Consider the following 23,890-nt stretch of genomic DNA (forward strand, 5'->3'; position numbering starts at 1 on the left):
TTTTTTATAGCACAATAGTACTCTATCACAAGCATATAACCCTTTTCTAAGCATACTTCATACAGTTGATGTCCTGAAAATGTGGAACTCAGAACTGAACATCTACTCTAATACTCAGGAGGAAAGACTGCAACAGGAGAGTAGCTTCATTCATTCTGCACAATGTGCTTACATTAAGGGAGCATGAATTCAAATTCAAATTAGTTTTTTAGGTTGCCATGTCACACTACTGACTCTTATCAAACTTGCATTCAGCCCTTTAATTTCTTTATTTTGTGTATTTAGGATTTCTTGTGTTGGATTGCCTCAAAGCAGGGCACACCTGTGTCCATTCAGTCACTCTTGTGAGAATATGTCTAGACTGCCATATGCATTCCCCAAAGAATATTCTGATTTGTAGCAGTTAAACTACTTCTCCCTGTTGAAAAGAACCTGACAGTGAATCCTTGCATAAAGAAAAAGTGATTTGCCTAAGTGCCAAATTACTTGATCACTTGACTAAGTCCTTTAATGAAGAGATTTTGAATGTGTATAAACACCAAGGAAGGGAAGAAATTACATAAGGTGATGACAGTGGGTTACAGAGACTCCCAAAACTGAATGTTATCTCTTCTTGTTTCTAGATCAAATTGCATGTAGCCCATCCAAGCAAATTTGTGTCTGTCTTGTTCTTAAGACCTCTGGCCAAACTTCTAGTCACTATTTCCTGTCCCCTATTTAAGCTGCTTTTCATGACATCAAACCTTGAGGGATAATTGAGACCAAGGATAAATCTATACTATTCTAAATGGTCTTTAGGGATTCAGTGGAATATTGTTCTTTGCAGGGAGTTGCCTTATGTTTCCCAGACTGATAGATGAGGGAAACTCCAGTGATGTAGTCTACCTAGATTTAAGCAAAATGTGTAATATCTCATACTGTTCTTGTGGAAAAGATGGAGAAATTGGAAAAGACAAAAACAGGACTATATGTATACAAGAGTAGTTGTATTGGTTGAGTCAAAGAGTAATGGTGTTATGTCAACATAGAGGAAAGTCTTCACTGGAGTACCTTTATTATTTAATATTTTTATGAATGTCTTGCATAAAGCCATAGATGGCATGTTCACTAAATTTGTAGATGACCAAAACTACAAAGTTTATCTAATGCAATGGATAGTAGAATACAAAAAGATCTGTACAGATGAAACATTGACCTGAATCCAATAAGAGAAAAAGCAATTGAAATAAATGTAAGGTCTTGTACTTGGGTACCCCAAAATCAACTTCTACAAGTATGATATAGGAGAATCATGTTTAGATAGCAGATTCTCTGAAAAAAAAATCTAGGGGTTTTAATGGACTACAGATCCAGTATGAGTTAGCACTGTGATATAGTAGCCTAACACTATCGCCATCTCAGGATGCATTGAAAAAGACATTGTTACTAGGAGTGAGGGGTTAATCTGATAGACTGTACTGTACCTCTGTGCTCTGCCCTTTTCAGATCTCATCTGTAGTACTTTGTTCATCTCTGGGTCAGTTTAAGAAGGACATTGATAAGTTAATACTCAGAAGAAATAATCCAGGATAGTGAAGGGCCCTGAGCCTTTGTTATATGAAGAATATTTGAGGGAATTGGAGATTTTTTGGCATAGAGAAGAAAAGATACAAGGAGAACACATTAGATGTCTTTAAGTATTTAAAGGACTGCCAAGTAGATGAGAGACTGGAATTTTTTTACTTAGTCCTAGAGGACAAAACCAGGAGCAGTGGGTGGAAGTTGTAAGGAGGCAAGTTCAGGCTGGCTGTTGGGGGCGATGGGCAGGGAGTGTCTTCAATATCACAGGGCAAAAAGTACAGTGGGATCGAAATCAGACTTTGAAAGCTTTCATGAATTTCCTTTGTTAGCTCCCATCCTAAATTCATCATTTGGATTAAGTAAATGTATCTCTTTTGCTGATAAATCTATTTCATCTAAAGGAGAAAAATGTACATGAAGTTCCCCCTTGCCAATCAATCAACAAGCATTTATTAAACACTTACTGTGTGCCAGGCACTATGCTAAATACTAGGAATAAAATAAAAATCCTGTCCTCAGGGAGCTCACATTCTAATAGAAGAGACAACAACCAATACGGTATATCCACTAAAACTGGGAGATGACTGAGAGAAAGGTGGCACTCATATTAGTTGTGAGAGGGCAAGATTTTACCTAAGTCCTGAAGCCCAGGAAATGAGGAGGCAGAAGGATGAAGGGAAAGCTTTCTAGGCATAGAGAATAGCCACTGCAAAGGTACAGATCCAGGAGAGGGAGCTTCCCACACAATATTGAGAAAGCCAGTGTTGCCGTATCATCAAGTGAAAGGGAACAGAAGATAAGAACACTGAGGAGAGAGGATGGAGCAAATTTGGGAAAGACTTAAAATACCAAGCAGAGCATCTTAGATTAAATCCTAGAGGGAATAGGGACCCCTTGGACTTCATGAAGTCAAGGGGTGACATGGTCAGATCTGTGCTTTATGATGATCATTTTGGCAGCTAGGAGTAGGATAGACTGGAGAGATCTGAGACACAGAGATCAACCAGAAAGCTTTTACAGTAGTCCAGGTCTGAAGTAATGAAGGCTGACTCCAGGGTAGTGCAGCAAGTGGAGAGAAGGTGACGTATGTGAAAGGTGTTATAGAATTAGAAACAACAAATCTTAGTAATATTGCACGTGTGAAGTAAGTAAGAGAGAGGAGATGATGATGGCACTGGGTGACTGGAAAGATGGTGGTGCCCTTGATAATGATAAAAAACTCAGGAAGAGAAGAGGGTTTAGGGGAAAAGATAACGAGTTTTGTTTGGGACATATTGGGTTTGAGGTGTCAGCAGGAATTTTTAGTTTAAAGTGTCCAGGAGGCAGTTGTTGAAGGAAAAAAGTCTTGTATCTAACAATGAAAAAAAATTCCTTTGTAGTCTTTGTTATCTTCAGTTGTATATAGTAGGTGCATAATTAATATTTGCTCAGTTGTTGAATTCAGTTGTTTAATTAGTGGCAAATTAGTACTTCCTAAGCAAATAAATATCACTTATGTCACTGGAATTAGATTTGGGGCCATAGAAATTAGTTATTATGACAAAATCATTCAATCGAAAGCCAATCATTATAAGGAAGATGAAACTGAACACTAAATGTAGTTTTAAAAGTATGTTCTATTAAAAGGAGGTATAGGGGGGTGGCCAGGTAGCACAATGAGTGAGAGCACTGGCCCCAGAGTCAGGATGACCTGGGATCGAATCCAGGCTCAGATACTTACCACCACACCCAGAAATAACTGGCTGTGTAACCTTGAGCAAGTTACTTAACCCCAATTGCTTAAAAAAAAAGGAGGTATAGAAAAGTAAGCCAGGGAACTTATAAAAGGATATGGAGTCTTTTAACTTTGGGGCATTAGTTTACCTGTCTCAAAGAGAATGTCATCAAAACTAATTCTACCCAACAACTAGTGGCAGGTAGGAAAGTGGTGAGTTGATGATGATGACCCTTATAATATGTAGGTGACACTGTGTCCCTGTGTGACACTGGTAGCATCAAGTGAGAAGTCAAGGGATGGACTTCCATTTTAGTCCCAAATATTGTCGTCAGAGTTGTATAGCTGATGCATGTTTATAGAGATTTTGTTACTTTCTATGTGGTGTCCATGCTCAGTAGCTTAATAATCACCCTACATTATGTATTATCATGGCCACTCTCTATTTAATATCTTTGTTTAAAGAGGCCAGTAGGACTTCCAGCTGCTATCTTATTCATCCGTAGTGCCCCTGGCATCTGCTTTCCAGAAGTTGATGCCCAAGATGGCCCTTTCCGTAAGCAGAAGTCAATCTAAGTGTTATGATCCATCATGCCTGATTACCTCCACACTCATACAATAGATTTTTTTTATGGAAAAGAAGAGAATAACTTTCACCAAAGAGGAAATAAGGTATACTTTTTTGAATATTATAAATTTTATTAAAATGTATGATTTTCCCCCTTATGCTTAGGAGCATCGCCCAATCAGAGGAGAAACTAGTAATCAGTGCATCCTGGGCAAAAGATGATGACATCAGCAGACTTTTAAAATCTCTGCCAAACTGGACTAATATGGCTCAACCCAAACAGCTGAGACCTAAGAGAGAAGAGGAAGAAGATTTCATAAGGTAAAAGATCTTTTTGTTCCTAAAAAATTAATGAATCAAAATGAAGTTTTTGTTTCAACTCAACCACTAAGAATTTTATGTTGTCTGTGTGGAATTATTTAGTTATACAAGTAGAATTTTGAAGTTAGCTAGTCACTGATTTTTTCTGAATAACCTACTTATTTTTGTGTGTACATCTCGCCACATCACAACATCCCCACCTCTGTTGTCATTTTTGATCTGTATTAAATTGATGTGTTAACCACACGTGTACAATGTTCTGTCCTATTAAAATCAAAGTCAAGGATTTCCAGAAAGATGGCAGAATGGGTAGTCCCGTCTATGCTGAACTCCTCTTCACTATCTTCCAACAATAAATGTACCAAATGAAGTAAAAGAACAACAACACAGGCGAAAGAAAAGGGATCCTGGCAGAAAATGTGGCAAAAGAAACAAGTAAAAGAGACTTCCAAATATAATAAACACACTAAGTACAAAATATTAAGAAGAAATCTGGAGAAGGAAAAATTAATATGCAACAAAACAAGTTAAAAGATCTGACATCTATCCAGATGAAAATAAAATCACTTATATGTGGACAAACATGAAACTCAGCTGCTTAGAACAAGAAGTAGAATATGTTAGTAAAGCAGTGGACTTTCTAAGAAAGTGGCAGAGATGGAATACAAAAAAGCAAGGATAGAACTTATCCATAGTACTAGAAGAAAGACAACAAACATAGAAAGGATACTTGAGAACAGAAAAAAGCAAATGCCTTGAAGACAGAACTTTGTAAGGCAAGCTAAAAATGATTGGACTTTTTAAAATAAAAGCATGATGAAACAAAAAGACTGAATATAATAGTCCAGAAAATTACAAGGGACAGCTAGGTGGCGCAGTGAGTAAGAGCGCCGGCCCTGGCTTCGGGAGGACCTGGGATCAGTTCCAGCCTCAGATACTTAACACCCATACAAAATAACTGGCCATGTAACCTTGGACAAATTACTTAACCCCAATTGCTTTAAAAAAAAAAAAAAGAAAATTACCTGAAAGTTTTGGAAACTGATGGGAGGAAATACTGATCAATAGACTCTATAGAGATCAATTAGAGGAATCTTTCCATTATAAATTGTCCTGGAAATATAAACAATAACTTCAACAACTTTCTATCAAAGACAGGGAATCTTGAAAGCAGAAAAGGAAGAAGCAGTTCACATGTCAAAAAGCATAACTCTCAATCATTTGAGCGTCTTTTAAAGAGAAATGAAAGAGAAGTCTGGAACACAATGTTCCATGAAGGTCATAAATTTAATTCTGGAGGGAGTTTTATGGGTCATATAATCCAACCTCATCATTTTAAAGATGAAAATACTGAAACCCAGAGAGGGTGAGTGACTTGCCCAACATCATACAGGTTCTAAAGGAGATTTGAACCTATGACCTTTGACTATAAATCTTCTACTCTTCCCTTGCACCAAAATCAAATGAAATTTGCCTACATCCAAAAATTGTATAGCATACCTCATTCTATTGTACTTTGTAGGTATTGCATTTTTTACAGATTGAATGTTCATGGAAATCCTTAATTGAGCAAATCTGGCGATGCCATTTTCCCTATAGCATATGCTCACATCATGTCTCTGTGTCACATTTTGGTAATTCTCACAGTATTTCAGATTTCTTCATTATTATTATATCTGGTGTGGTGATTTGTGATCAGTAATCTTTGATGTTACTATTGTAACTGTTTTGGGATGCCATGTACCGCACCCATACCAGACAACAGATTTAATGATAAATATTATATGTGATCTGATTGCTCTGCCAACCAGCCATTCCCCCATCTCTCTCTTTTCTTGGTCCTCCCTGTTCCCTGAGACACAACAATATTGAAATTAGACCAATTAAATGACCCTACAGTGACCTCTAAGTATTCGAGTGAAAGGAAGAGTCGATCGATGCAACAAACATCATTGTAGTCTTATTTGAAGAAATTGCCACAGCCACCCCAAACTTCAGCAACCACCACCCTGATCAATTGGTAGCCATCAACAAAAAGATTACAACCAGCAAAAAGATTGCAACTTGCTGAAGGCTGAGATGATAGCATTTTTAGCCAAAAAGTATTAATTAAGGTATGGATAGTGTTTTTTTTTTAGTCACGATACTATTGTACACTTAATAAACTACAGTATAGTATAAACGTAACTTTTGTAGGCACTGAGAAACAAAAAAAAATGGTGATTCACTTTATTGCAATATTCACTTTATAGCTGTGCTGTTGAACCGAATCTGCAGTTTGTCCAAGGTATGCCTGTCTATATTGCAAAACTGAGCACACAGCCTTCATGAGAAAAGATAGATCATCAGTATGATCATAGACTTTTCTCTGTTTTTCTGGAGGTGGGGCAGGAGGCAGAACCAGGAAGAACTTTGACATACACATCTGCCAAATGACAAAAACCTAACAGATAAGCAAGATAATATCGAAAGAAATTAGTAATTTATAGCCTGAAATACTAGGAAAGAAATTTTCTATTTGACAGAAACTACTGAGAACACTGAAAAACAATTTGATGCTTAATGGGTTAGACTGACATTTTATTCCACATACCAGAATAAAATTCAAGTAACTAAAATGATAAAAGTAAAAAGTCAAAATGTTTAAAAGTTAGAAAAGAATAGAAAGTTTTCTCTCAAAACTCTGAATAAGAGAAGAATTCATAAGTGACTGTGGCACAAAAGCATTATAAAAGACAAAAGAGAAAAATTGAAATTATAGAGAAAATTTCAAGACTTTTATACAGACAAAATTAATGAAGATTAAAAGATATAACTGATTGTCGGACATTCAAAATCTTTAAGAAATTAACACTAATATGTAACATTGAAAACCATTCCTCCATAAATGTGGGCTTAGGCTATGAACAATTTTCAAAAAAAGAAATGCATACTATGACCAACTATCTGAAAATTTGTTTAGATTGTCTGAAATTCAGAGAAATCCAAACTAAAACAATTCTCATGGTCATATAAATCCCATCAAATTAAGCAAATAAAGTAAAAGACTGAAATATTCAGTGTTGGAAGGACTGTGGAAAAATAGGCACACTAACCCACAGTGAGTAGAGCTGTGAATCGGTTTAACTATTTCAGAAAAGAGTTTAATTATATATGAAGATATACTAAATGGTTCATTCCTTTTAACACAACAATCCCCAATATTAGATTTTGTACCTGTATAAAGTTAATGACAGCAAGAAAAGATGCAGGTACAAAAATATTTATAGTAACACTATTTTTAATAATAAAAAGCCTGAAACAAGGTATGTTCCCAACTGCTAGGAAATAAGTACCTTAACAAATTGTGGTATATAAATGCATGTGTCATAAAGAATGATTATATGAAGACTGCAAATAAACATGGGGAGGCTTGTATGATACCAGCACAGACTAAGAAAAGCAAAGCCAAATGAACAGTATACACCACAACTGCAAGTGTATAAATGGACAACATTGAAAGTCAGTTTAACTCAGGTTCAGCATGATGGACAGTGTTTGTACAAAATTGCTAGGTTAAAGCACAAATTTGTCCTTTCTGTTATGCAATGGTAACCTAAATGGTAAGCTAAAAAAAGTGTAAGATGGTATGTACTATCACAATTATTCTTTTTTTAATCAATCAATCGACAAGCATTTATTAAGTACCCAGTTTGTGCCATATACTATATTTTGTGCTGAGAATAAAAAGACAAACCACATTAATCCCTACCCACAAAGAACTTCCATTCTACCAAAGGAGACAATATATACACATATAAGTATATACAAAATAGATAAAACGTATTTTTTGTGGGGGGAGATGTTACAGTAGTAACAGCTGGGGGAGCAGAAGATGATCAGGAAAAAACCTCATATGGTCAATAGTATTTGAGCTGAGGTTTTTTTTTTTAATTGTCTCCCAGGTTCTTTTTTTTTTTTTATTAAATTTTATGTTTATTTTAAGTTTATATCATTCATTTTGACAATATTTTGAGTTACAGATTTACTCTCCACCACCTCTAAACATCAATCCCATTGTATATGCCCTCCCCCAATCTGCTTTATCCTATATCCTCCCCCATTCCCACTCCAACTTTCTAGTAGGCTAAGATGGAACTCTATACCCCAGTGCCTATATATCTTATTTCCCAATTGCATGTAAAAATAAATAATAATAACTTTTTTAAACATTTAATTTTAAAATTTTGAATTCCAGATTCTTTCCCTTCTCCCTCGTCACCCACCCTTACTGGAAAGATAGGCAGTTCAATATAGGTTGTACATGTGTAGCTAAGCAAAACATTTCCATAGTGGATATATTGTGAAAGACTGACTATATTTCCCTCCATCCTATCCCTCCTCCCACTTGTTCTATTCTCTACTTTGACCCTGTCCCTTTTCAAAAGTGTGTGATTCTAACTTCCCTCCCCCCCAATCTGTCCTCCCCTCCATCATCCCCCCTCTCATTCCCTTCCCCCCTACTCTCCTGTGGGGTGAGATACCCTATTTCGTGTGTATGTCATTCCCTCCCTAAGCCAAATTCAATGAGAGTAAGGTTAACCCTTTCCCTTTTGCTTTCCTGTTCTTCCCCTCCATTGTAACAGTTTTCCCTTACCTCTTCTATATGAGATAATTTACTGCATTCTGTCTTTCCCCATCTCCTCTCATTATATTCCTCTCTCACCTCTCAATTGCACCTTTTAAGTATCATCCTTTTCTATTCAATTGGTCCTGTGCCCTCTGTCTATGTATACGTATATACATATATACACACACTCACATATGTATTCATATGCCCATATACCCTCCTATATAGACATATATGTATTTATATTCCATTCAACTATCCTCATACTGGAAAAAATTTCGTAAGTTACAATGATCGTTTTTCCATGTAGGTATGTAAATAGTTCAACTTTGATTATGTTCCTTATGATTTCTTTTCCCTGTTACCTTCTCATGCTTCCCTTGCTTCTTGTATCTGAATGTCAATATTTCTCTTCAACTCTGTTTTTGTCATCAAGAATGCTTGAAAGTCCTCTATTTCATGGAATGACCATATTTTCCCCTGAAACATGATACTCAGTTTTGCTGAGTCGGTGATTCTTGGTTTTAATCCCAGCTCCTTTAACTTCCAGAATATCATATTCCAAGCCCGTTGATCCCTCGTTGTAGAAGCTACCAGATCCTTATTATCCCAGATTGTGTTTCCACAATATTCAAATTGTTTCTTCCTGGCTGCTTGTAATATTTTCTCCTTGATCTGGGAACTCCAGAACCTGGCTATAATATTCCTAGGAGTTTTCTTTTTGGGATCTTTTTCAAGAGGTGATCAGTGGATTCTTTCAACCTCTATTTTGCCCTCTGGTTCTAAAACATCAGGGAAATTTTCCTTGAGAATTTCTTGAAAGATGATTTCTAGGTTCTCTTTTTGATCATGACTTTCAGGTAGTCCAATAATTTTTAAATGATCTCTCCTGGATTTATTTTCCAGGTCAGTGGTTTTTCCAAGGAGATATTTCACATTGCCTTCTATTTTTTCATTTGTTTGGATCTGTTTAATAGTATCTTGATTTCTCATAAAGTCACTAGCTTCCATTGGCTCCAGTCTAATTCTGAAGGAATTATTCTCTTAAGTGAGCTTTTGAGATTCTTTTTCCATCTGGCAAATTTGGCTTTTTAAGGCATTTTTCTCCTCATTGCTTTTTTGAGCCTCTTTTGCCATTTGAGTCAGTCTATTTTTCAAGGTGTTATTTTCTTCAGTCAGGTTGTTGACTCTCTTTTCATGATTTGCTTGCACCATTCTCATTTCTCTTCCCAATTTTCCCTCCACTTCTCTTATTTGGTTTTCAAAATCCTTCTTAAGCTCCTCTGTGGCCTGTAATCAGTTCATATTTTTCTTGGAAGCTTTTGGTACAGGAGTTCTGACTTTGTTGTCTTCCTCTTGTTCCATGCTTTGATCCTTTTTGCCCCCAAAATAGGAGTCTTATGTCGGTTTGCTCTTCTTGCTTTACTTCCTTTGCTTGCTCATGTTGCCACTCAATTACTTGTCTTTTGAGCTTTTTTGCCACAATAGAACTCTGTTTCCGAAGAGGAGAGCTTTGTCCCAAATCACTGGGGTTTTTACAACTGCCGGAGCTCTTAGTTCGGTGCCCTGTCTGAAGCCTCCACAGGCTCTGGCACCTGGTCATGTTCCCCAGGATCTCCACCATAGACAGCAATCCAGATCCAAGCAGGTTAAAGCAAGAGCAATTACCCCTCAGACTGGTTGCTAAGTCCCCCTACAGTCTGCATGCCAGGAGCTCTTAAGCAGCCACGTGGCAGCGGTTGCCATGCCTCAGCCACTTCTCCCTCTGGGGGCAGAGGCTGGACTGCACTCTTGGATCCCCTGTCCCCAAAGTCCACTGACCTCTCACTTTGTATTTGGAATTTATGGGTTGATAAATCTGGAAACAGACAGCTGCTGGTGATCTATTCTCCTGATGTCCCTTCAGCCGCAGCTGGTAGGGTAGCCCTGAGGCTAAAACCATGGGCTCACTAGGGCTGGACTCTGCTCCCAGTGTGCTGAGATGGACCCTTCCTGTCTACCATTTGGGCTGTCTTGTTTCTTGTAGCAGCAAGCACCCCAAGTGTCCCCGGGGTTTGCTGCCAATATAGGTTCTTGGATCTGCTTTGATAAAGGAAAGCAACTCAAAATGGGTTAACAAGCTTACTTTAATCAGTCAAATAAGTATTGTTTACCTAGTTCAGGGGAAAAAGGTCAGCACCCCGAACTTCAGAGTATACAGACAGAATTATCAAGACAGAGAAACAGATCAAGTAGACAGTTTTCCAAACTGTCCAACCATTACATCCATTATCAAGACAGAGAAACAGATCAAGTAGACAGTTTTCCAAACTGTCCAACCATTACATCCATACCAAACAACATCTGGGTTTCAAAGCTGGGGGGCTCTCAACAATTGCTTCCCAGAATCCAGATCAAATCACAGAACACTTCTCAAAGTGAACCCCAAAACAAAGCTACACATCAGGGCTTATATAGCCTTCTCCTGGCTCAGAGAATGTAACAACATTATTGACTCACTGGCCAATCAAGAAGTATCTACTGAAAAACAAGCCTCCCACCCCAGGCTCCAGGTGCACTTTAGCCTAGGGGCAGGGAAGATCTTCAAATTTACATTCCCATTACATTTCTCTCTGTCACTTTGTGGGTTCTGTAGCCCTAAAGTTTGTTTAGAGTAATTTTTTATAGGTATTTGAGGTGGTTATGGGGGGAGCGCAGGCAGTTTTCCTGCTTCTATGCTGCCATCTTGGTTCCACCCACAATTATTCTTTTAGGAGCTATTGCTTAATTAAAAATGGGAGGGGGGGTGACCTGTAGTACAACGGGTCCTGTGGGTTGGGGTTGATTGGATGTTGGGATGTGTCTGTTGTGCCCAATTAAAAAAAATCATTTAAGAAAAAATTTTTTTAATTGTATAATGTTACCTCACAGACATCAAGTTCCTTTCACCCATTCATATGAACACATAATGTCAAATAGTTTATGAACTTAAATAATTGCTGACATTTTGTTATGACTCATTACAAGACAAAAACTTCATTCTAATAGACTGGGGCATCATGTTTTACTGTATATTTACTGTTTGCAAGGTAAATTGATTTTATGTAGATTATTTTTTAGTTTTCTTAGTAACCTGATATAACTTTTCCTATAATTTGCCATGAAATTCTCACTCCGTCTTTTTTCTTCCATATTGATCAGATTGACCCAAAGAAGTTTGACTATAATGGTGGCTGTCAACTGTCTGTATTCTTGGGTGAAAGCAAAATATTTTTTTTTAATTTTATTTGAGTGCCTTTTCATATATTGAACCAAATTGCGTGCTCATAAAACTTCTAAATCCGGGCTGTCTAGGTGGTTCAGTGACTAAAGCGCCTGCCCCAGAGTCAGGAGGACCCAAGTTCAGTTCCGGCCTCAGACACTTAATACACACACACACACACACACACACACACACAAAACTAGCCTTGTAACCTTGGGCAAGTTACTTAACCCCAATTACCCTCCCAAAAGAAAAAAAAAAAAAAAAAACAACAACAAAACTTCTAAATCCTTTATAGTCCTGTACATTTCACTTTATTTGTGGGGTTCTCTGTAGAAGATAGAGTATTCTACTAAGGATAATGCATAGTATCTATAATGATCAGAGAAATTTGCGTGAGAGTGGCAGGGTATGCACCTACATGTATATCCACATTAGAAAAACAACTATTTACTAACCTTAAAGGCAGTCATTAAATTGTAGTATTTGACCCTTTCACAGTTTTTGATATTGACAAATTATTTGAATAAATCTGTGGTCTCCATTTGGGGTATTCTTCAAATAGCATAAGTCAAAAGTGTCAAACTCATGAAGGCTGCTGTAGACCACACAAGACCCCAATATTCCTGAGTGCCCCAACCAGATTAAAATGTAATTGAGAAATGTTTAACAAAGTAAAAATATAATTAAACATAGATAATTTTACCCTATAGTTTTTTTTAAATCAACACATATCATGCAGGGATCTGTTTCTATCAGAGTCTAACACTACTAATATTGCTCACAACTCATCCACTCCTACCTGTGTTACTCCCCAAATTTTCCATAAGGGTGAGCCCATCCTAGGTGCTGGAGACCTTTGTTGTCCCCTGACATTACAAGGAAACCAGTGGACCACTCTGGCTGTTCACCCGTCATCCCTCACTCTTGCCATTATACAATTTTTCCTTCTCATTATACAATTCTTGATGACATCCTTGATTCTTACTCTGTGGGGGAGTTTATTGTTAGTTGTATGTTTGGGCTTACGTACACCCATCATGCACTTACTTACTGCCTGCTGTGTCACCCTCCTCGTAGTTCCTCATATCCCATATCTCACTATCATATACCAGCCATAGTCAAATGTTAGTATTAGGAAGATGCGCCTTTGCTTTCATAGGAAGCTTTGCAGTTTGCAATTCCCCGAAGCAATCAAGCCCCCTCTCGTCTATTGAACTCTAGTCCCTAACCATCCATCTGTACAATCTGTTCCAGGTTTAAGTGCTATTGGATGAGCTCTATGGAGTGTCCATTCAGATGCATGTTGAAATCTGGGCAGTAGACATTCTTTGTTCGCAGCTTTTCATATTATCACTTTTTTAGATAAGACTAGGCATTGATTTGACTTTGGATGGTTCCAATGTTTTTTTTTGCCCTGTCTCTTTAAGTGCACATATTTAACAATACATATAATTGTAATAATTATGTTAGAAAACAATTTCTGATATTTACAACACATTTTTATTAAGTTTTCTGGTTAGGTCAAATGGATATGTGTCTTCCCATTTTTCCACATGCCATTATTACATAATACTATATTGCACTTTGGAATTAACATAGACTTTTCAGTGACTTTTCTGATGAAATGGGCTGCTCTGGAAAGTAATTTGTTCCCTCTTTGGAGGCTTTCTGACAAAGGTTGGATGGCCTCATGTAGGATTTATTATGGATGGGATTTTTGTTCAAGTATAGGATCACAAGGTCACTGAGTTAGGCCTCTAGGAGGGACTGCAGAAACTGTCTAGTTCAGTCCTCTCATTTTAAGGTGAGGAAACAGAGGTACAGAGAGGTTAAGTGACTTGCCCAGGGATACCAGCCCAAGTTTCTGAGACAGGATTTTTCACCAGGTCTTCCTGACTCCAAGTTCAGTGTCCGGCTCCATGCTGCTAGATGGCTTCTAAGGTTTCTAATTTTGAGATTCTGTGTTTAGTTAATTCTCACAATCCTTTAGAGATGAAAGTTGAGATTTCTAACCTTGTTTCAAAGAGAAAAACAACATAGTGCTCCCCAAGGTCATGGAAGGGCCCGATGAGAGTTCAAGGCCACGGTTTTCTAGATCATCCTTTAAAAGCTGGTCGAGTCATACTCTTCCCAGGCTTACTTTAAGTTCCAATAAATCTGTAATGTTTATTTTAAGGAAATGGCAAGGGAAGGGAGTGACCTGTAGGTCTGTTCTGTTTGGTTTTGTCATCTTAACCTGTCACACACTCCATCGTGATTAAAATATGAAAGCCAAGGTAAGTACTAGGAGACTTTTCATTAATACTCCAGTGCGATGGGGTTGACAACGACCTTTGATTAAGCACATTATAGGGCCTTGGAACTTGGCATGAACCAAGAGGAGAGAGAAGGCAGGCTTCACTTCCTGTAATTAATGTTTAAAACTCTTACAGCTTCTTGGCACTTGTAAGAATATGGAGAACAGTACTCTTTGCACTGAATAAAGGTTAGAGTGCCTCCATTACTAAAATGAAGCCCTTTTTTCTTCTCGTTTTTAACTTTGAAAATATATGATTTCCAGACTAAATTTTGAATAGAAGGAAAATTATGTTCAATAAGAGTTGTAGTGATGTGAGAGGCTATTTGACACACAGCAGACAGAGAGCTGGACTCAAAATGAGTAAGCCTGAGTCTGACCTTGGTTCTCTGACATAGATTGGCTGGGTGAGCCTGGACATATCTTTCATAGTCTCTAGGTCAGTGGTGTCAAACTCAAATAGGAACCAGAACCTTTCATCCATATGGAATGATACGTGCAGGCTACATGTTGACTTCATATTAAAATGCAATGTCATCTATGTTTTATTGTATTTTTATTTATTTTATTAAATATTTCCCAATTACATTTTAATCTGGTGGGGGTCCACACTCAGGAGTGTTGTGAGCCTCAGTGCAGCCTCTGGCTGACTGTTTGATATGTTGGTTCAAAAATCATATTGCAGAGAAGGTGCTCACCTCTATTGGTAGGTCTTTGCTCACTCACAAGAGTTCCCTATACCTTGTGAAATCATGGGTCCTGTCCCCAGCCCTATCCTTCATTAGTATAAAAAGAACAGAATCAGATAGCCCTTACTCTCGAGAACCTATTTTTCTTTTGCATTGCTTTTCTAGATCCTAGTTAGATTTCTTTTCTATCTAATAAAAATCCCAGTGGTCCAGTGTTCCAAAGACTGGAGTATGCTGGACCCAGCTCTGGGAAGGAGAGCTGACTGTTAACTTCTCAGTATGAACATTTACACCTCAGAAATAAGAAAAGGCTAGAAATCAATTTTTTGATTGTCTGTCAAATAGGCATAGAAGCCTATTTAAGAAAATACAAAATACATTTGGTTAGAGAGAGAGCTCTATTTGTTCTATTCATAGACTAAAATGTATTTTTTTTTTCTTAGAGCTAGCAATTCCTTGAGCAAAAGGATATGTGACTGGTGGGACTAGATTATTCTGCCTATGAGATCTAAAGAACACACATGTACTCTAAATCAGAGAGCATTTTACTGCTTTGCAGTCAGATGGATAAGAATTTTAGTCTGTTAAGGGATTAGAGAGGTTACACAGTCTACTAGAATAATAGTAATCGACCAGCATAATAATTGACAAGGAATTGAATGTGCTTGGGAATTAAAACTCCTGCTCCATCAGCTGGTATCATCCTAAACTCCACCACTGCTACTCTGAATTCAACCTTTTCCATAGCTCACAGGGCTTTATCACTTGGCCTCTCATACTACAGCTTTTGCCTTTTGTTAGTATTGCTCTTTTGATGAATTAGGAAAGCACATTGGTAACCATAAAATGCTATAGAAATTTGAACTACTATTCTTATATGTCATGGTTGCTATTCTAGGCAAGAGCTCTGGTGAATATTTGCACATTATTAGAATATATCTAGGAGAAACAATGTGATAGAATGCCTAAGAACCATTTATTTTTCTAACCCAAAGGCAATAAAAATGGAAAATCATTGTGGTAGGAGAGGGAAGGGAAAAAAGGTGGTTACTAAGAGACTAAGTAGGAGAAAGGCCCCAAATTAAACATATTCAACTTGTTTTGGAAAATATGCAAAACTGATTTCAAAGAGAAATCAGAAGAAATTACAAAAAATAATAAGACCTGGGAATATTTGGAGACTTTCTAAAATTTTTTTTTGATTATATGTGGGCTGTTGGATGAGGAGGAATTCTGTAGAGATTTATTTTTACTGGTTTATGAAACAATTAAATTAGCATGATTAAAAGGCAACTCTTCCCAGTGAAGGAAACCTGATAATTATCACTCATAAACTTTTCTTTGGCTGGTGTTTAAAATTTTAATAAAGGAATAGTGGAAGAAGGGCAAGAAAAAAAAACAGAATTCTCACAAGACAAATTAACCACCTTTGAAGTAGAAAGAGAAGGAATATGAAGAAAAATAAAGAGTAAAAATACCCTAAACTAGGGGAGGAACAGGTGGACCAATCCTGAAGATTTGGGGAGCAAATATGAAAAGCATCTTCTGTTCTGGCTTAGACAAATCCTGTCAGCTCCCAGAGCCTGGGCTTCCTCATTTGCAAAATGAAGGAGTTGGGTGAGATCATTTGTAAGATCTCTTTCAATACTGAAAAAAGCAGAAGCTTATAAGACCGTACAATGACTTTCGATCAAGAAACCTTGCTTTAACAGCATGAGTTCAATCAGAAAGGTGCCAGGGGAAAAGTTTAGAGAGGCTAAATGGCAATAAAAAAAAAGAACAAGTGTTTAAAGGGACCCAAAGAAGACCAGTAGGAAGAGAGTCTGATATACTTGAAGGAGGAAGTAAAAGATTGATTGATCTGATGGAATAATTTGGACTTCTTTTGCCAGGTATAACAAAATGCTTCCTGGAATCTAAGCATATTTTATTATATCAAAACACATAACATGATTTTTTCAAATGTAATTATAAAAAAAAGATGCACAAGAAAATATAAACGTATTAAATTAAGACAAAGGAAGAAACAGCTTTACTGAATTTTTTTTTTTTTTGCTTGATTAAATGAAGGTCAGAGATGGATGTGGGAGCATTGCCAATTAGACCTGAATGAGAAAGAGACCTAAATATCAAAGTTAAACATAAAAGACTGGCAAGTAACTATGAATCAACTAAAAACATATCCATTAATATTCAAAGTGATTGGATTAGGAATGTTAATATTATTACAACACAGTTATATGACTCTTGTTAACATACGATTGGCAGTAAATGAAAAAAAATATATAAAATCTGAACTAGACATTACATAAACACTAGTCTAGTGAGATATTTATTTGGGCATCATACTGATTATATTATTTAAAAAGTGCAGTGATTTGGTTTTCAACATGTTATGTTTGTTTTATTTCAAGTAATTATTGCAAAATTTATTCTGAGCATTTGACACTATGAAGGCACCTAATAGTGTCCAAAAAAAAAAGATCATACCTGACTTTACTGAATTCAACCAATATCAACCAATCCAACCAACATTAAGTGCCTCTTGTGTTAAACATGACAAAGAAGGAAAGGGAGGGGTAGCAAGATAGGTAGGTAGACAGATAAAGTTTTAGCTGTTAAGACCATGGTGAACAATTTATTTCATAATTTTCTTGCATCGTTCTCATTTCTCTTCCCAATTTTTCCTCCACTTCCCTTATCTGCTTCTTAAGGTCCTCTATGGTCTGTAACCAGCTCGTATTTTCCTTTGAAGCTTTTGGTGCAGGAGTTCTGACTTCACTGTCTTCCTCCTGTTCCATGATTTGATCCTTTTTTTCACCAAAATAGGAGTGTAAAGTTGGGGTGCCCTGTTTATTTTGCTTCCTTTGCCTGCTCATGTCGCCACTCAGTCACTTGACCCCTGGGCTTTTTGCCACAGTAGGACTTTGCCACCAGACAGGGAAGCTTTCTTCCCAAACACTGGGATTTTCTCAGCTGCTGAAGGTATTAGTTCTCTGAAGCCTCCACACGCTCTAGCAAGCTGTACACACACCCCAGGATCTCCACCCTCTCACTGTGTCCTTCCCATCTATGTGTTGATAATTCGCCACCGCTGCAGGTAATCTGGAGTCCCTCCGGCCAGCTGCTGTTCAGGCCGGCCCTGGGGCTAAAACCTCGGCATTGGGGCTGGGCTCAGCTCCCAGAGCATAGGCTGACCGATTCCTGCCGGGCTGTCCTCAGCGGAGGTTAGCTTCTCTGTGTCATTTTGTGGGTTCTGCAGCTCCAAAGTTTGTTCAGAGTCCCGTTTTTACATGAATTGGGGAAGGTGGAAGCTGGAGCCCCGCGTAAGTCTTGTTTCTACTCTGCCATCTTGACTCCACCCCGCCATGGTGAACAATTTAGAAGGATCAGAAACATTACTTTTGTTTTACGAGAAGTTCAATCTTACCTTCTTACCACAAGGGGCAGTGTGGTGCCTAACCTTGGAGTCCAGATGACTTGCCTTCAAGTCCTCCCTCTCATACCTCCTAGGCATGAGGACATTGGCCTCATTTCCCGTCAGTGACACAGCCAGTTCTCCAAGATTAAATTACTGAAAAGCTGCTCATCTGCATTGATTGAGAATTGGGAGTCTCTTACCCTGAAGAAGTCCTAGCTCCAGAAACCTCTCACCCCTAAACACAAATTCTTATCATCCTTCAACTTGAGTTTCATTCCTGAAAAATGTTCACATCTGCCTTGATGATTATGGGGAGGCAATGTTTTTCTGAAAATTTCTGCACCACTAACACCTGAAGAAATAGGAATCCCAACCATGTTCCAGCACCCTGATTATATTTTTTTTTTGATTTCTTGTTACATGAAAACATCCTGTAAAGCAGTTTTGCTTTATCAGGGTTGGCCAGAGTACTTAGTCCTCTTTTGAGGAAGAGAAATCATAGGGTGACATGGGTCACTCTAGTCCACCCACACAACTTGGATTACAACTTGAATCGGATTGACCTCCGGCAAATGAAAGTGTGTGAAGTATCAACCCCAGAACTCTGTGGAAGGTCCTTACCCTTGGCCACTTAGTGTTCACCAGCTTGTTCCTTGATGATTGACTCCTCTAGAACTGCTTTTCATTATTAACCAAACCACTCCAGAGACACTAATTTATGGCCACAATATCATGGTAAAAGAGGACAACTGAAAGGTGTGATCCCGTTTCAGAAATCATGTCTAAGGTCAAGGGCATGATTTAGATGCCTCCGCTTACTGCAGGGAAAACTAGCTAGAGAAAAACAAGGCAGCAGCTAATTCTTCAGTTCCAAAACCTTAACACTGCAAATATTTATTAAATGCCTACTGTGGGCATAGCACAGTGATGGGCGTGAGAGATGCAAAGATGAAAAAGAGTCTCTGGCCTCAAAGAGTTTATGTTTTAAAAGGGGAGGAATGTGTGTGTGTGTGTGTGTGTGTGTGTGTGTGTGTGTGTGTGTGTGTAAGCATGATGCAAGGTGGAGTGTGTTGGGGATAAAGGAAAACCAGACAGAGTAGCATGGGAATATTGAGAAGGTAGAGATCATATGTACCTGAGGGATAGGATTAGGGAATGTTTCAAGCTTTAATTTCATAAAAACTCTCCCAAATTCTAAGAAGACAAATAAATGTATTGCTAATTAAATGTTAACTCCAATTTTGTATAGCTAGCACATTTGTTTTAGGCCTTAGGTTTATAGGAGTGCAGATTTTGAGCCACATGAGACCTTCAGAGATCATATAATCAAAGCCCCTTATTATTAAGCTGATGACAAATTGTGCTTAAGTGGTTTAAGGACTTGTCTAATATCATACAGGCAGGAAGCACCAGTTATGTGACTAGAACCTACATTGTCTCATTCTAAAGCCAACACATTTTCCATTAGTGGTACCATGTTGCCAACTTTGTGACACAGTAGAATTTCAACATTAGGGAAGACACTACAGAGACACAGATGATAATAACAATAATAATAGCTGATGTTTATATTTCACTTTAACATTTGCAAAACACTCTGCAAGTAAAAGGTGCATACAGAAAGTAGAACATGTGAAAGGAAAAGGAGAAAAATTCACCCGTTTCCATTCAGGGCATTCATCTTCCTAGATCAGAACTTAGAATTATGGGTAGTTGTGATTGGGCGGTATATGACTATACAACAACATAGGAATGTATAACACTCATTTGAGAAAGATAGTTTCTAGAGACTCAATGCCATACAAACAAGAAAGTGACATTTCCAAGAACTTGCTGTCTTTAGAACTCCCTTTTGGAATACATTATTAAGTTAAGGCAAGTCCATCAATTGTCCCTCTTTGCTTCCATTTTCCTAGTAATTACCCCAAGATTCATTATTAGCCTGGTAGTAATGAAAGGGAATACCTAATGTTGAAAGGGATAGCACTGAGTGATTTTAAAACTATTGCCCAGGACCCATTAGAGGCCACATTCTCAATAGCTGTCTAGGATTTATGTGGACACTTGGCTATGTTCACTCTTGGCTAAACTAAAATGACTCCACTGTGTGAAGGTAATCTTAATTTATCACAAATGCTTCCATTAGTCATCTTGTTTCCTTTCTATTACTTTTGGGAACGTTAGTATCAGGGAGCAAGATGGGTGGTTATATTTTTTTCTTCAAGATGTTTCACAGATAGTGATAAATTTCAACGTTTCCAGAGTGTGAGTCTATTAAAACACATTTGTTTTTCTATGGTCTGTGTATTTAGCCTGTATATTAAGCACATGTGTTTCCTGTGTTACTAACAGTTCACCCACTGGGTAGACACCATGGGGTTTTAGTTTTTAAACTAAAAAAAACCCCTTCCTCAGATAAGAGCAAAGACAGGTAATGTAGTGAATTTTTCTCTCAGTTAAGGCCACTGACCTTCGTGTTATTCTTGCCTCCTTTAACCTTGATAAGAATCTGTCAGTCAACCAGTATTCCCTTGAACTAAATGTCTGTGATATGTAGTGAGGCCCAAAGAAAAGGCTAGATTAAAAGCAGAACAGCTGCTTTTCTAATGAAAAACAAATGCTTAGAATGAAGGAGCTACAAATATTTATTTTCAGTGGCTAAGATGGGCTCAGTGGTAGAAAGCCTTCAAGGTGTTTGTCAGTCACCCAGCCGATGAAACATGCTGACTCTGTGCGTGGAGCTTATGTTGTTAACCCTTAAGCAAGGCAGACCATTAAAGATAAACCAGAAAATTCACGAAATGTCTATTTGGGGTATTTAAGTGAACAAATTATTAGCAGTGGAATCATAGAGATAGAGATTGGATTGACCGTAGAAATTCCAGTAGGGGCAGAGCTGGAGTGTGAATATGGCCAAACTCAGTTTTCTTTCCACTTTACCAGGTATTTTCCCCAGTGTCTACTCTTGGGTCACGTTCATTCCTAACTTTAAACCTTCTCCACCCCATGCAGAGTTCATGTATGTTGAACCCAAGGTTTTCTTCTCCCTACCCCCACATCTGCTTCCTTTCCAGCCACTTCATCCCATCTGTCCCTCTCTACCTCCAAACCTTTAAATTAGTTCTTTGACTCTGGACATGTTCAGCAGCTCCATCAAGTTTTGTTTATGCATGGGAAGCTTTAGTACTACACCATAGTTAAGCAGTCTTCTGTCAGTCAAGCAAGTTGTTCTGGAAAGATGAGAGAGGGCAGAGAGTACATGGTTTGTCTTATAAAGGTTTCTGTTATCTGTGATTTGACAGATCTGTGTTATGTCTTTCTTCCATTAATGCTATTAGAGTTGATTGTTCAGCCAAGGCCAGTTCTGTGGCTAGAAGTGATTTCTGGATGACTTGAAGTGGGTAGATCTGAATTACTGAAAAAGGACAAGAGGGAGAGACAGATTGATTCAGGTCATTGCAGCTCTTTTTTAAGAGGATATGATCTGATATCTAAATATGATCTGATGCACAGAAACAAGAAACTTGCTTTCTGCTTTTACTTTTTGGATTGATTTTTTAAGCTGTGTCACCAAACACATCAGGCAGCTTGGTGGTGCAGTGGCTAGAGCACTGGGCCTTGAGTCAGGAAGATAGGAGTGCACATCTGACTTCAGACACTTAGTAGCTGTGTGACCCTGGGCAAGTCACCCAACCCCTATTTGTCTAAGTTCCTTATCTGTAAAATGGGAGCATATGGAGAAGGAAATGGCAAAACCACTCCATTATCTTTGCCAAGAACACCCTATGGACAGTCTATGAGGTCATGTAGAGTAGGACACAACTGAAAAACAACAACCATCCCCTTCTACATTTGTCCTTCATTCTCTGTCCTCACAATGTTATACAAATATTTGTGACTACCATGTCTCAAAGCAGTATCCTGAGAGAATGAAATGGAATAATTACTATGTAGGAACTAAAGCTAAATTCTCTAAGAAGGGAAGAGATGAAATAGAAGCTCAAAAAGTCAATAGCACAGACCAAGGTGCACTGGAACTAGAGTACATGACAAAGTTGAGGAAGGTTACAAACAGCAAAAATATAATGTAATAACTCAACTATGGTTATAATCAGGCAACAAAGTTAACCAGACGAAATTAGGAGAGCCAGGGAGATACTAGGCATCAGGGCCAGAGCAAAGATAAGTTAGAGTCAGTGTCCAAATCTTAGTTACAGCCTAGAACAAGATTCAAGTCAAACAAGCTATGTATAGTAGAAGACATAATACCAGGATGACACAGACAGGCAGGTGCTGAAATAGTTTTATAGCAGTCTACTCACTCCTACAGACACCACTGATTCAAGAGCTGGCCCACTGAGGGATGAGGGGGTGGGAAGAGGGTGTAATCTGAATAGGATTTAAGATCTTCTCTGTCCATTAATAGGTCTCATGTAAAGCCCATTAAGGGAAGCTTGCTTAGGGGAGGCTTACTTATAGGAAGGCTTTCATACCTTTTGCTAATTCCTAATTAGGCACTGAGTCAGGAGGGTTGTGATGCCTTCTGGCTCTGAAAAGTGTATGTATGCTCTAAGTTGATATTTTGCTTTGGGGACTCGCTTATGAGAAGGATCTTTGATTCCCTGGTCGAGATTCTGAGTGGTCATATGTTCACAGCTTCCCCACTGCTCAGATGTAAAAACTCTCTCAGTCTAGGAATGTATGTAAAATGTATAGTTGATTGAGGCATTCACAGCCTTGTCTGTTGGTCTTTATTTCTCTGCTTGTACTTTCTCTGTTTGCATTTTCTCTGAAGTTCAGGGTGCCGACTTTTTTCCTGAACTAGTGAATGTAATTAAAAAGATTATTGACCTCTTAAACAGTTGTCTTTCCTAGTAAAGCAGAATTAAGAACCTGTGCTAGCATCCATCCTGGGTATACCAGTGTGGTTGCCATTACAGAGGGCTAAAGAAAGACTAAAGGTCTGCCCTAGTAATGGCACACAAAGCATAAGTGATATCAGTTCTCAGATTGAATAGGCTTGGTGGAGGATCTAATTTAAAAAAAAAAAACATAAGAATTGAGGGGAAAGGAGTCAAGATGGCAGAGTAGAAGGAGGACCTCCCCACTGCTCTCGCTTCCACCTTCCCCAATACATGTGGAAAGGGGACTCTGAACAAACTTTGGAGCTGCAGAACCCACAAAATGACACCGAGAAGCTAACCTCCTGCTGAGAACAGCCCAGCAGGCTGGCAGCAAGCGGCCAGCATAGCGCTCAGGGGTGGGTCTGACCAGCCACCGGCCAGAGGGACTCCAGATCAGCAGCAGCTGTGGCCGTTCCCAGATTTATCAACACATAGATGCAGACAAAGTGAGATGTCAGTGCAGTCTGGACTTTGGGACCCAGGAAGTGGGAGTGCGTGGCTTTTGCCCCCCGGGGCAAGAAGCCGCTGAGAGGCCGACACAGCCAGCCAGCCCCGCATGGCAGC

The 23,890-nt window shown here is 38.4% G+C and overlaps 1 protein-coding gene across 3 annotated transcripts in view; it reads left to right on the plus strand.

Annotated features, from left to right (window-relative positions):
• The window catches only part of EXOC4 (exocyst complex component 4), a 1,166,755-nt gene that overhangs the window by 1,003,934 nt on the left and 138,931 nt on the right, over positions 1–23,890 (plus strand). For all 3 annotated transcript variants that reach the window (XM_069087253.1, XM_069087255.1, XM_069087254.1), the window contains one exon: positions 4,008–4,163. In XM_069087253.1, coding sequence (XP_068943354.1) covers positions 4,008–4,163 — 156 coding nt within the window. The remainder of the gene's footprint in view (positions 1–4,007; positions 4,164–23,890) is intronic.

Source organism: Petaurus breviceps, unplaced genomic scaffold, assembly GCF_028583685.1.
Source record: "Petaurus breviceps papuanus isolate PSGF00001 unplaced genomic scaffold, PetGlider_PUasm1.0 181, whole genome shotgun sequence".
NCBI lineage: Eukaryota > Metazoa > Chordata > Mammalia > Diprotodontia > Petauridae > Petaurus > Petaurus breviceps.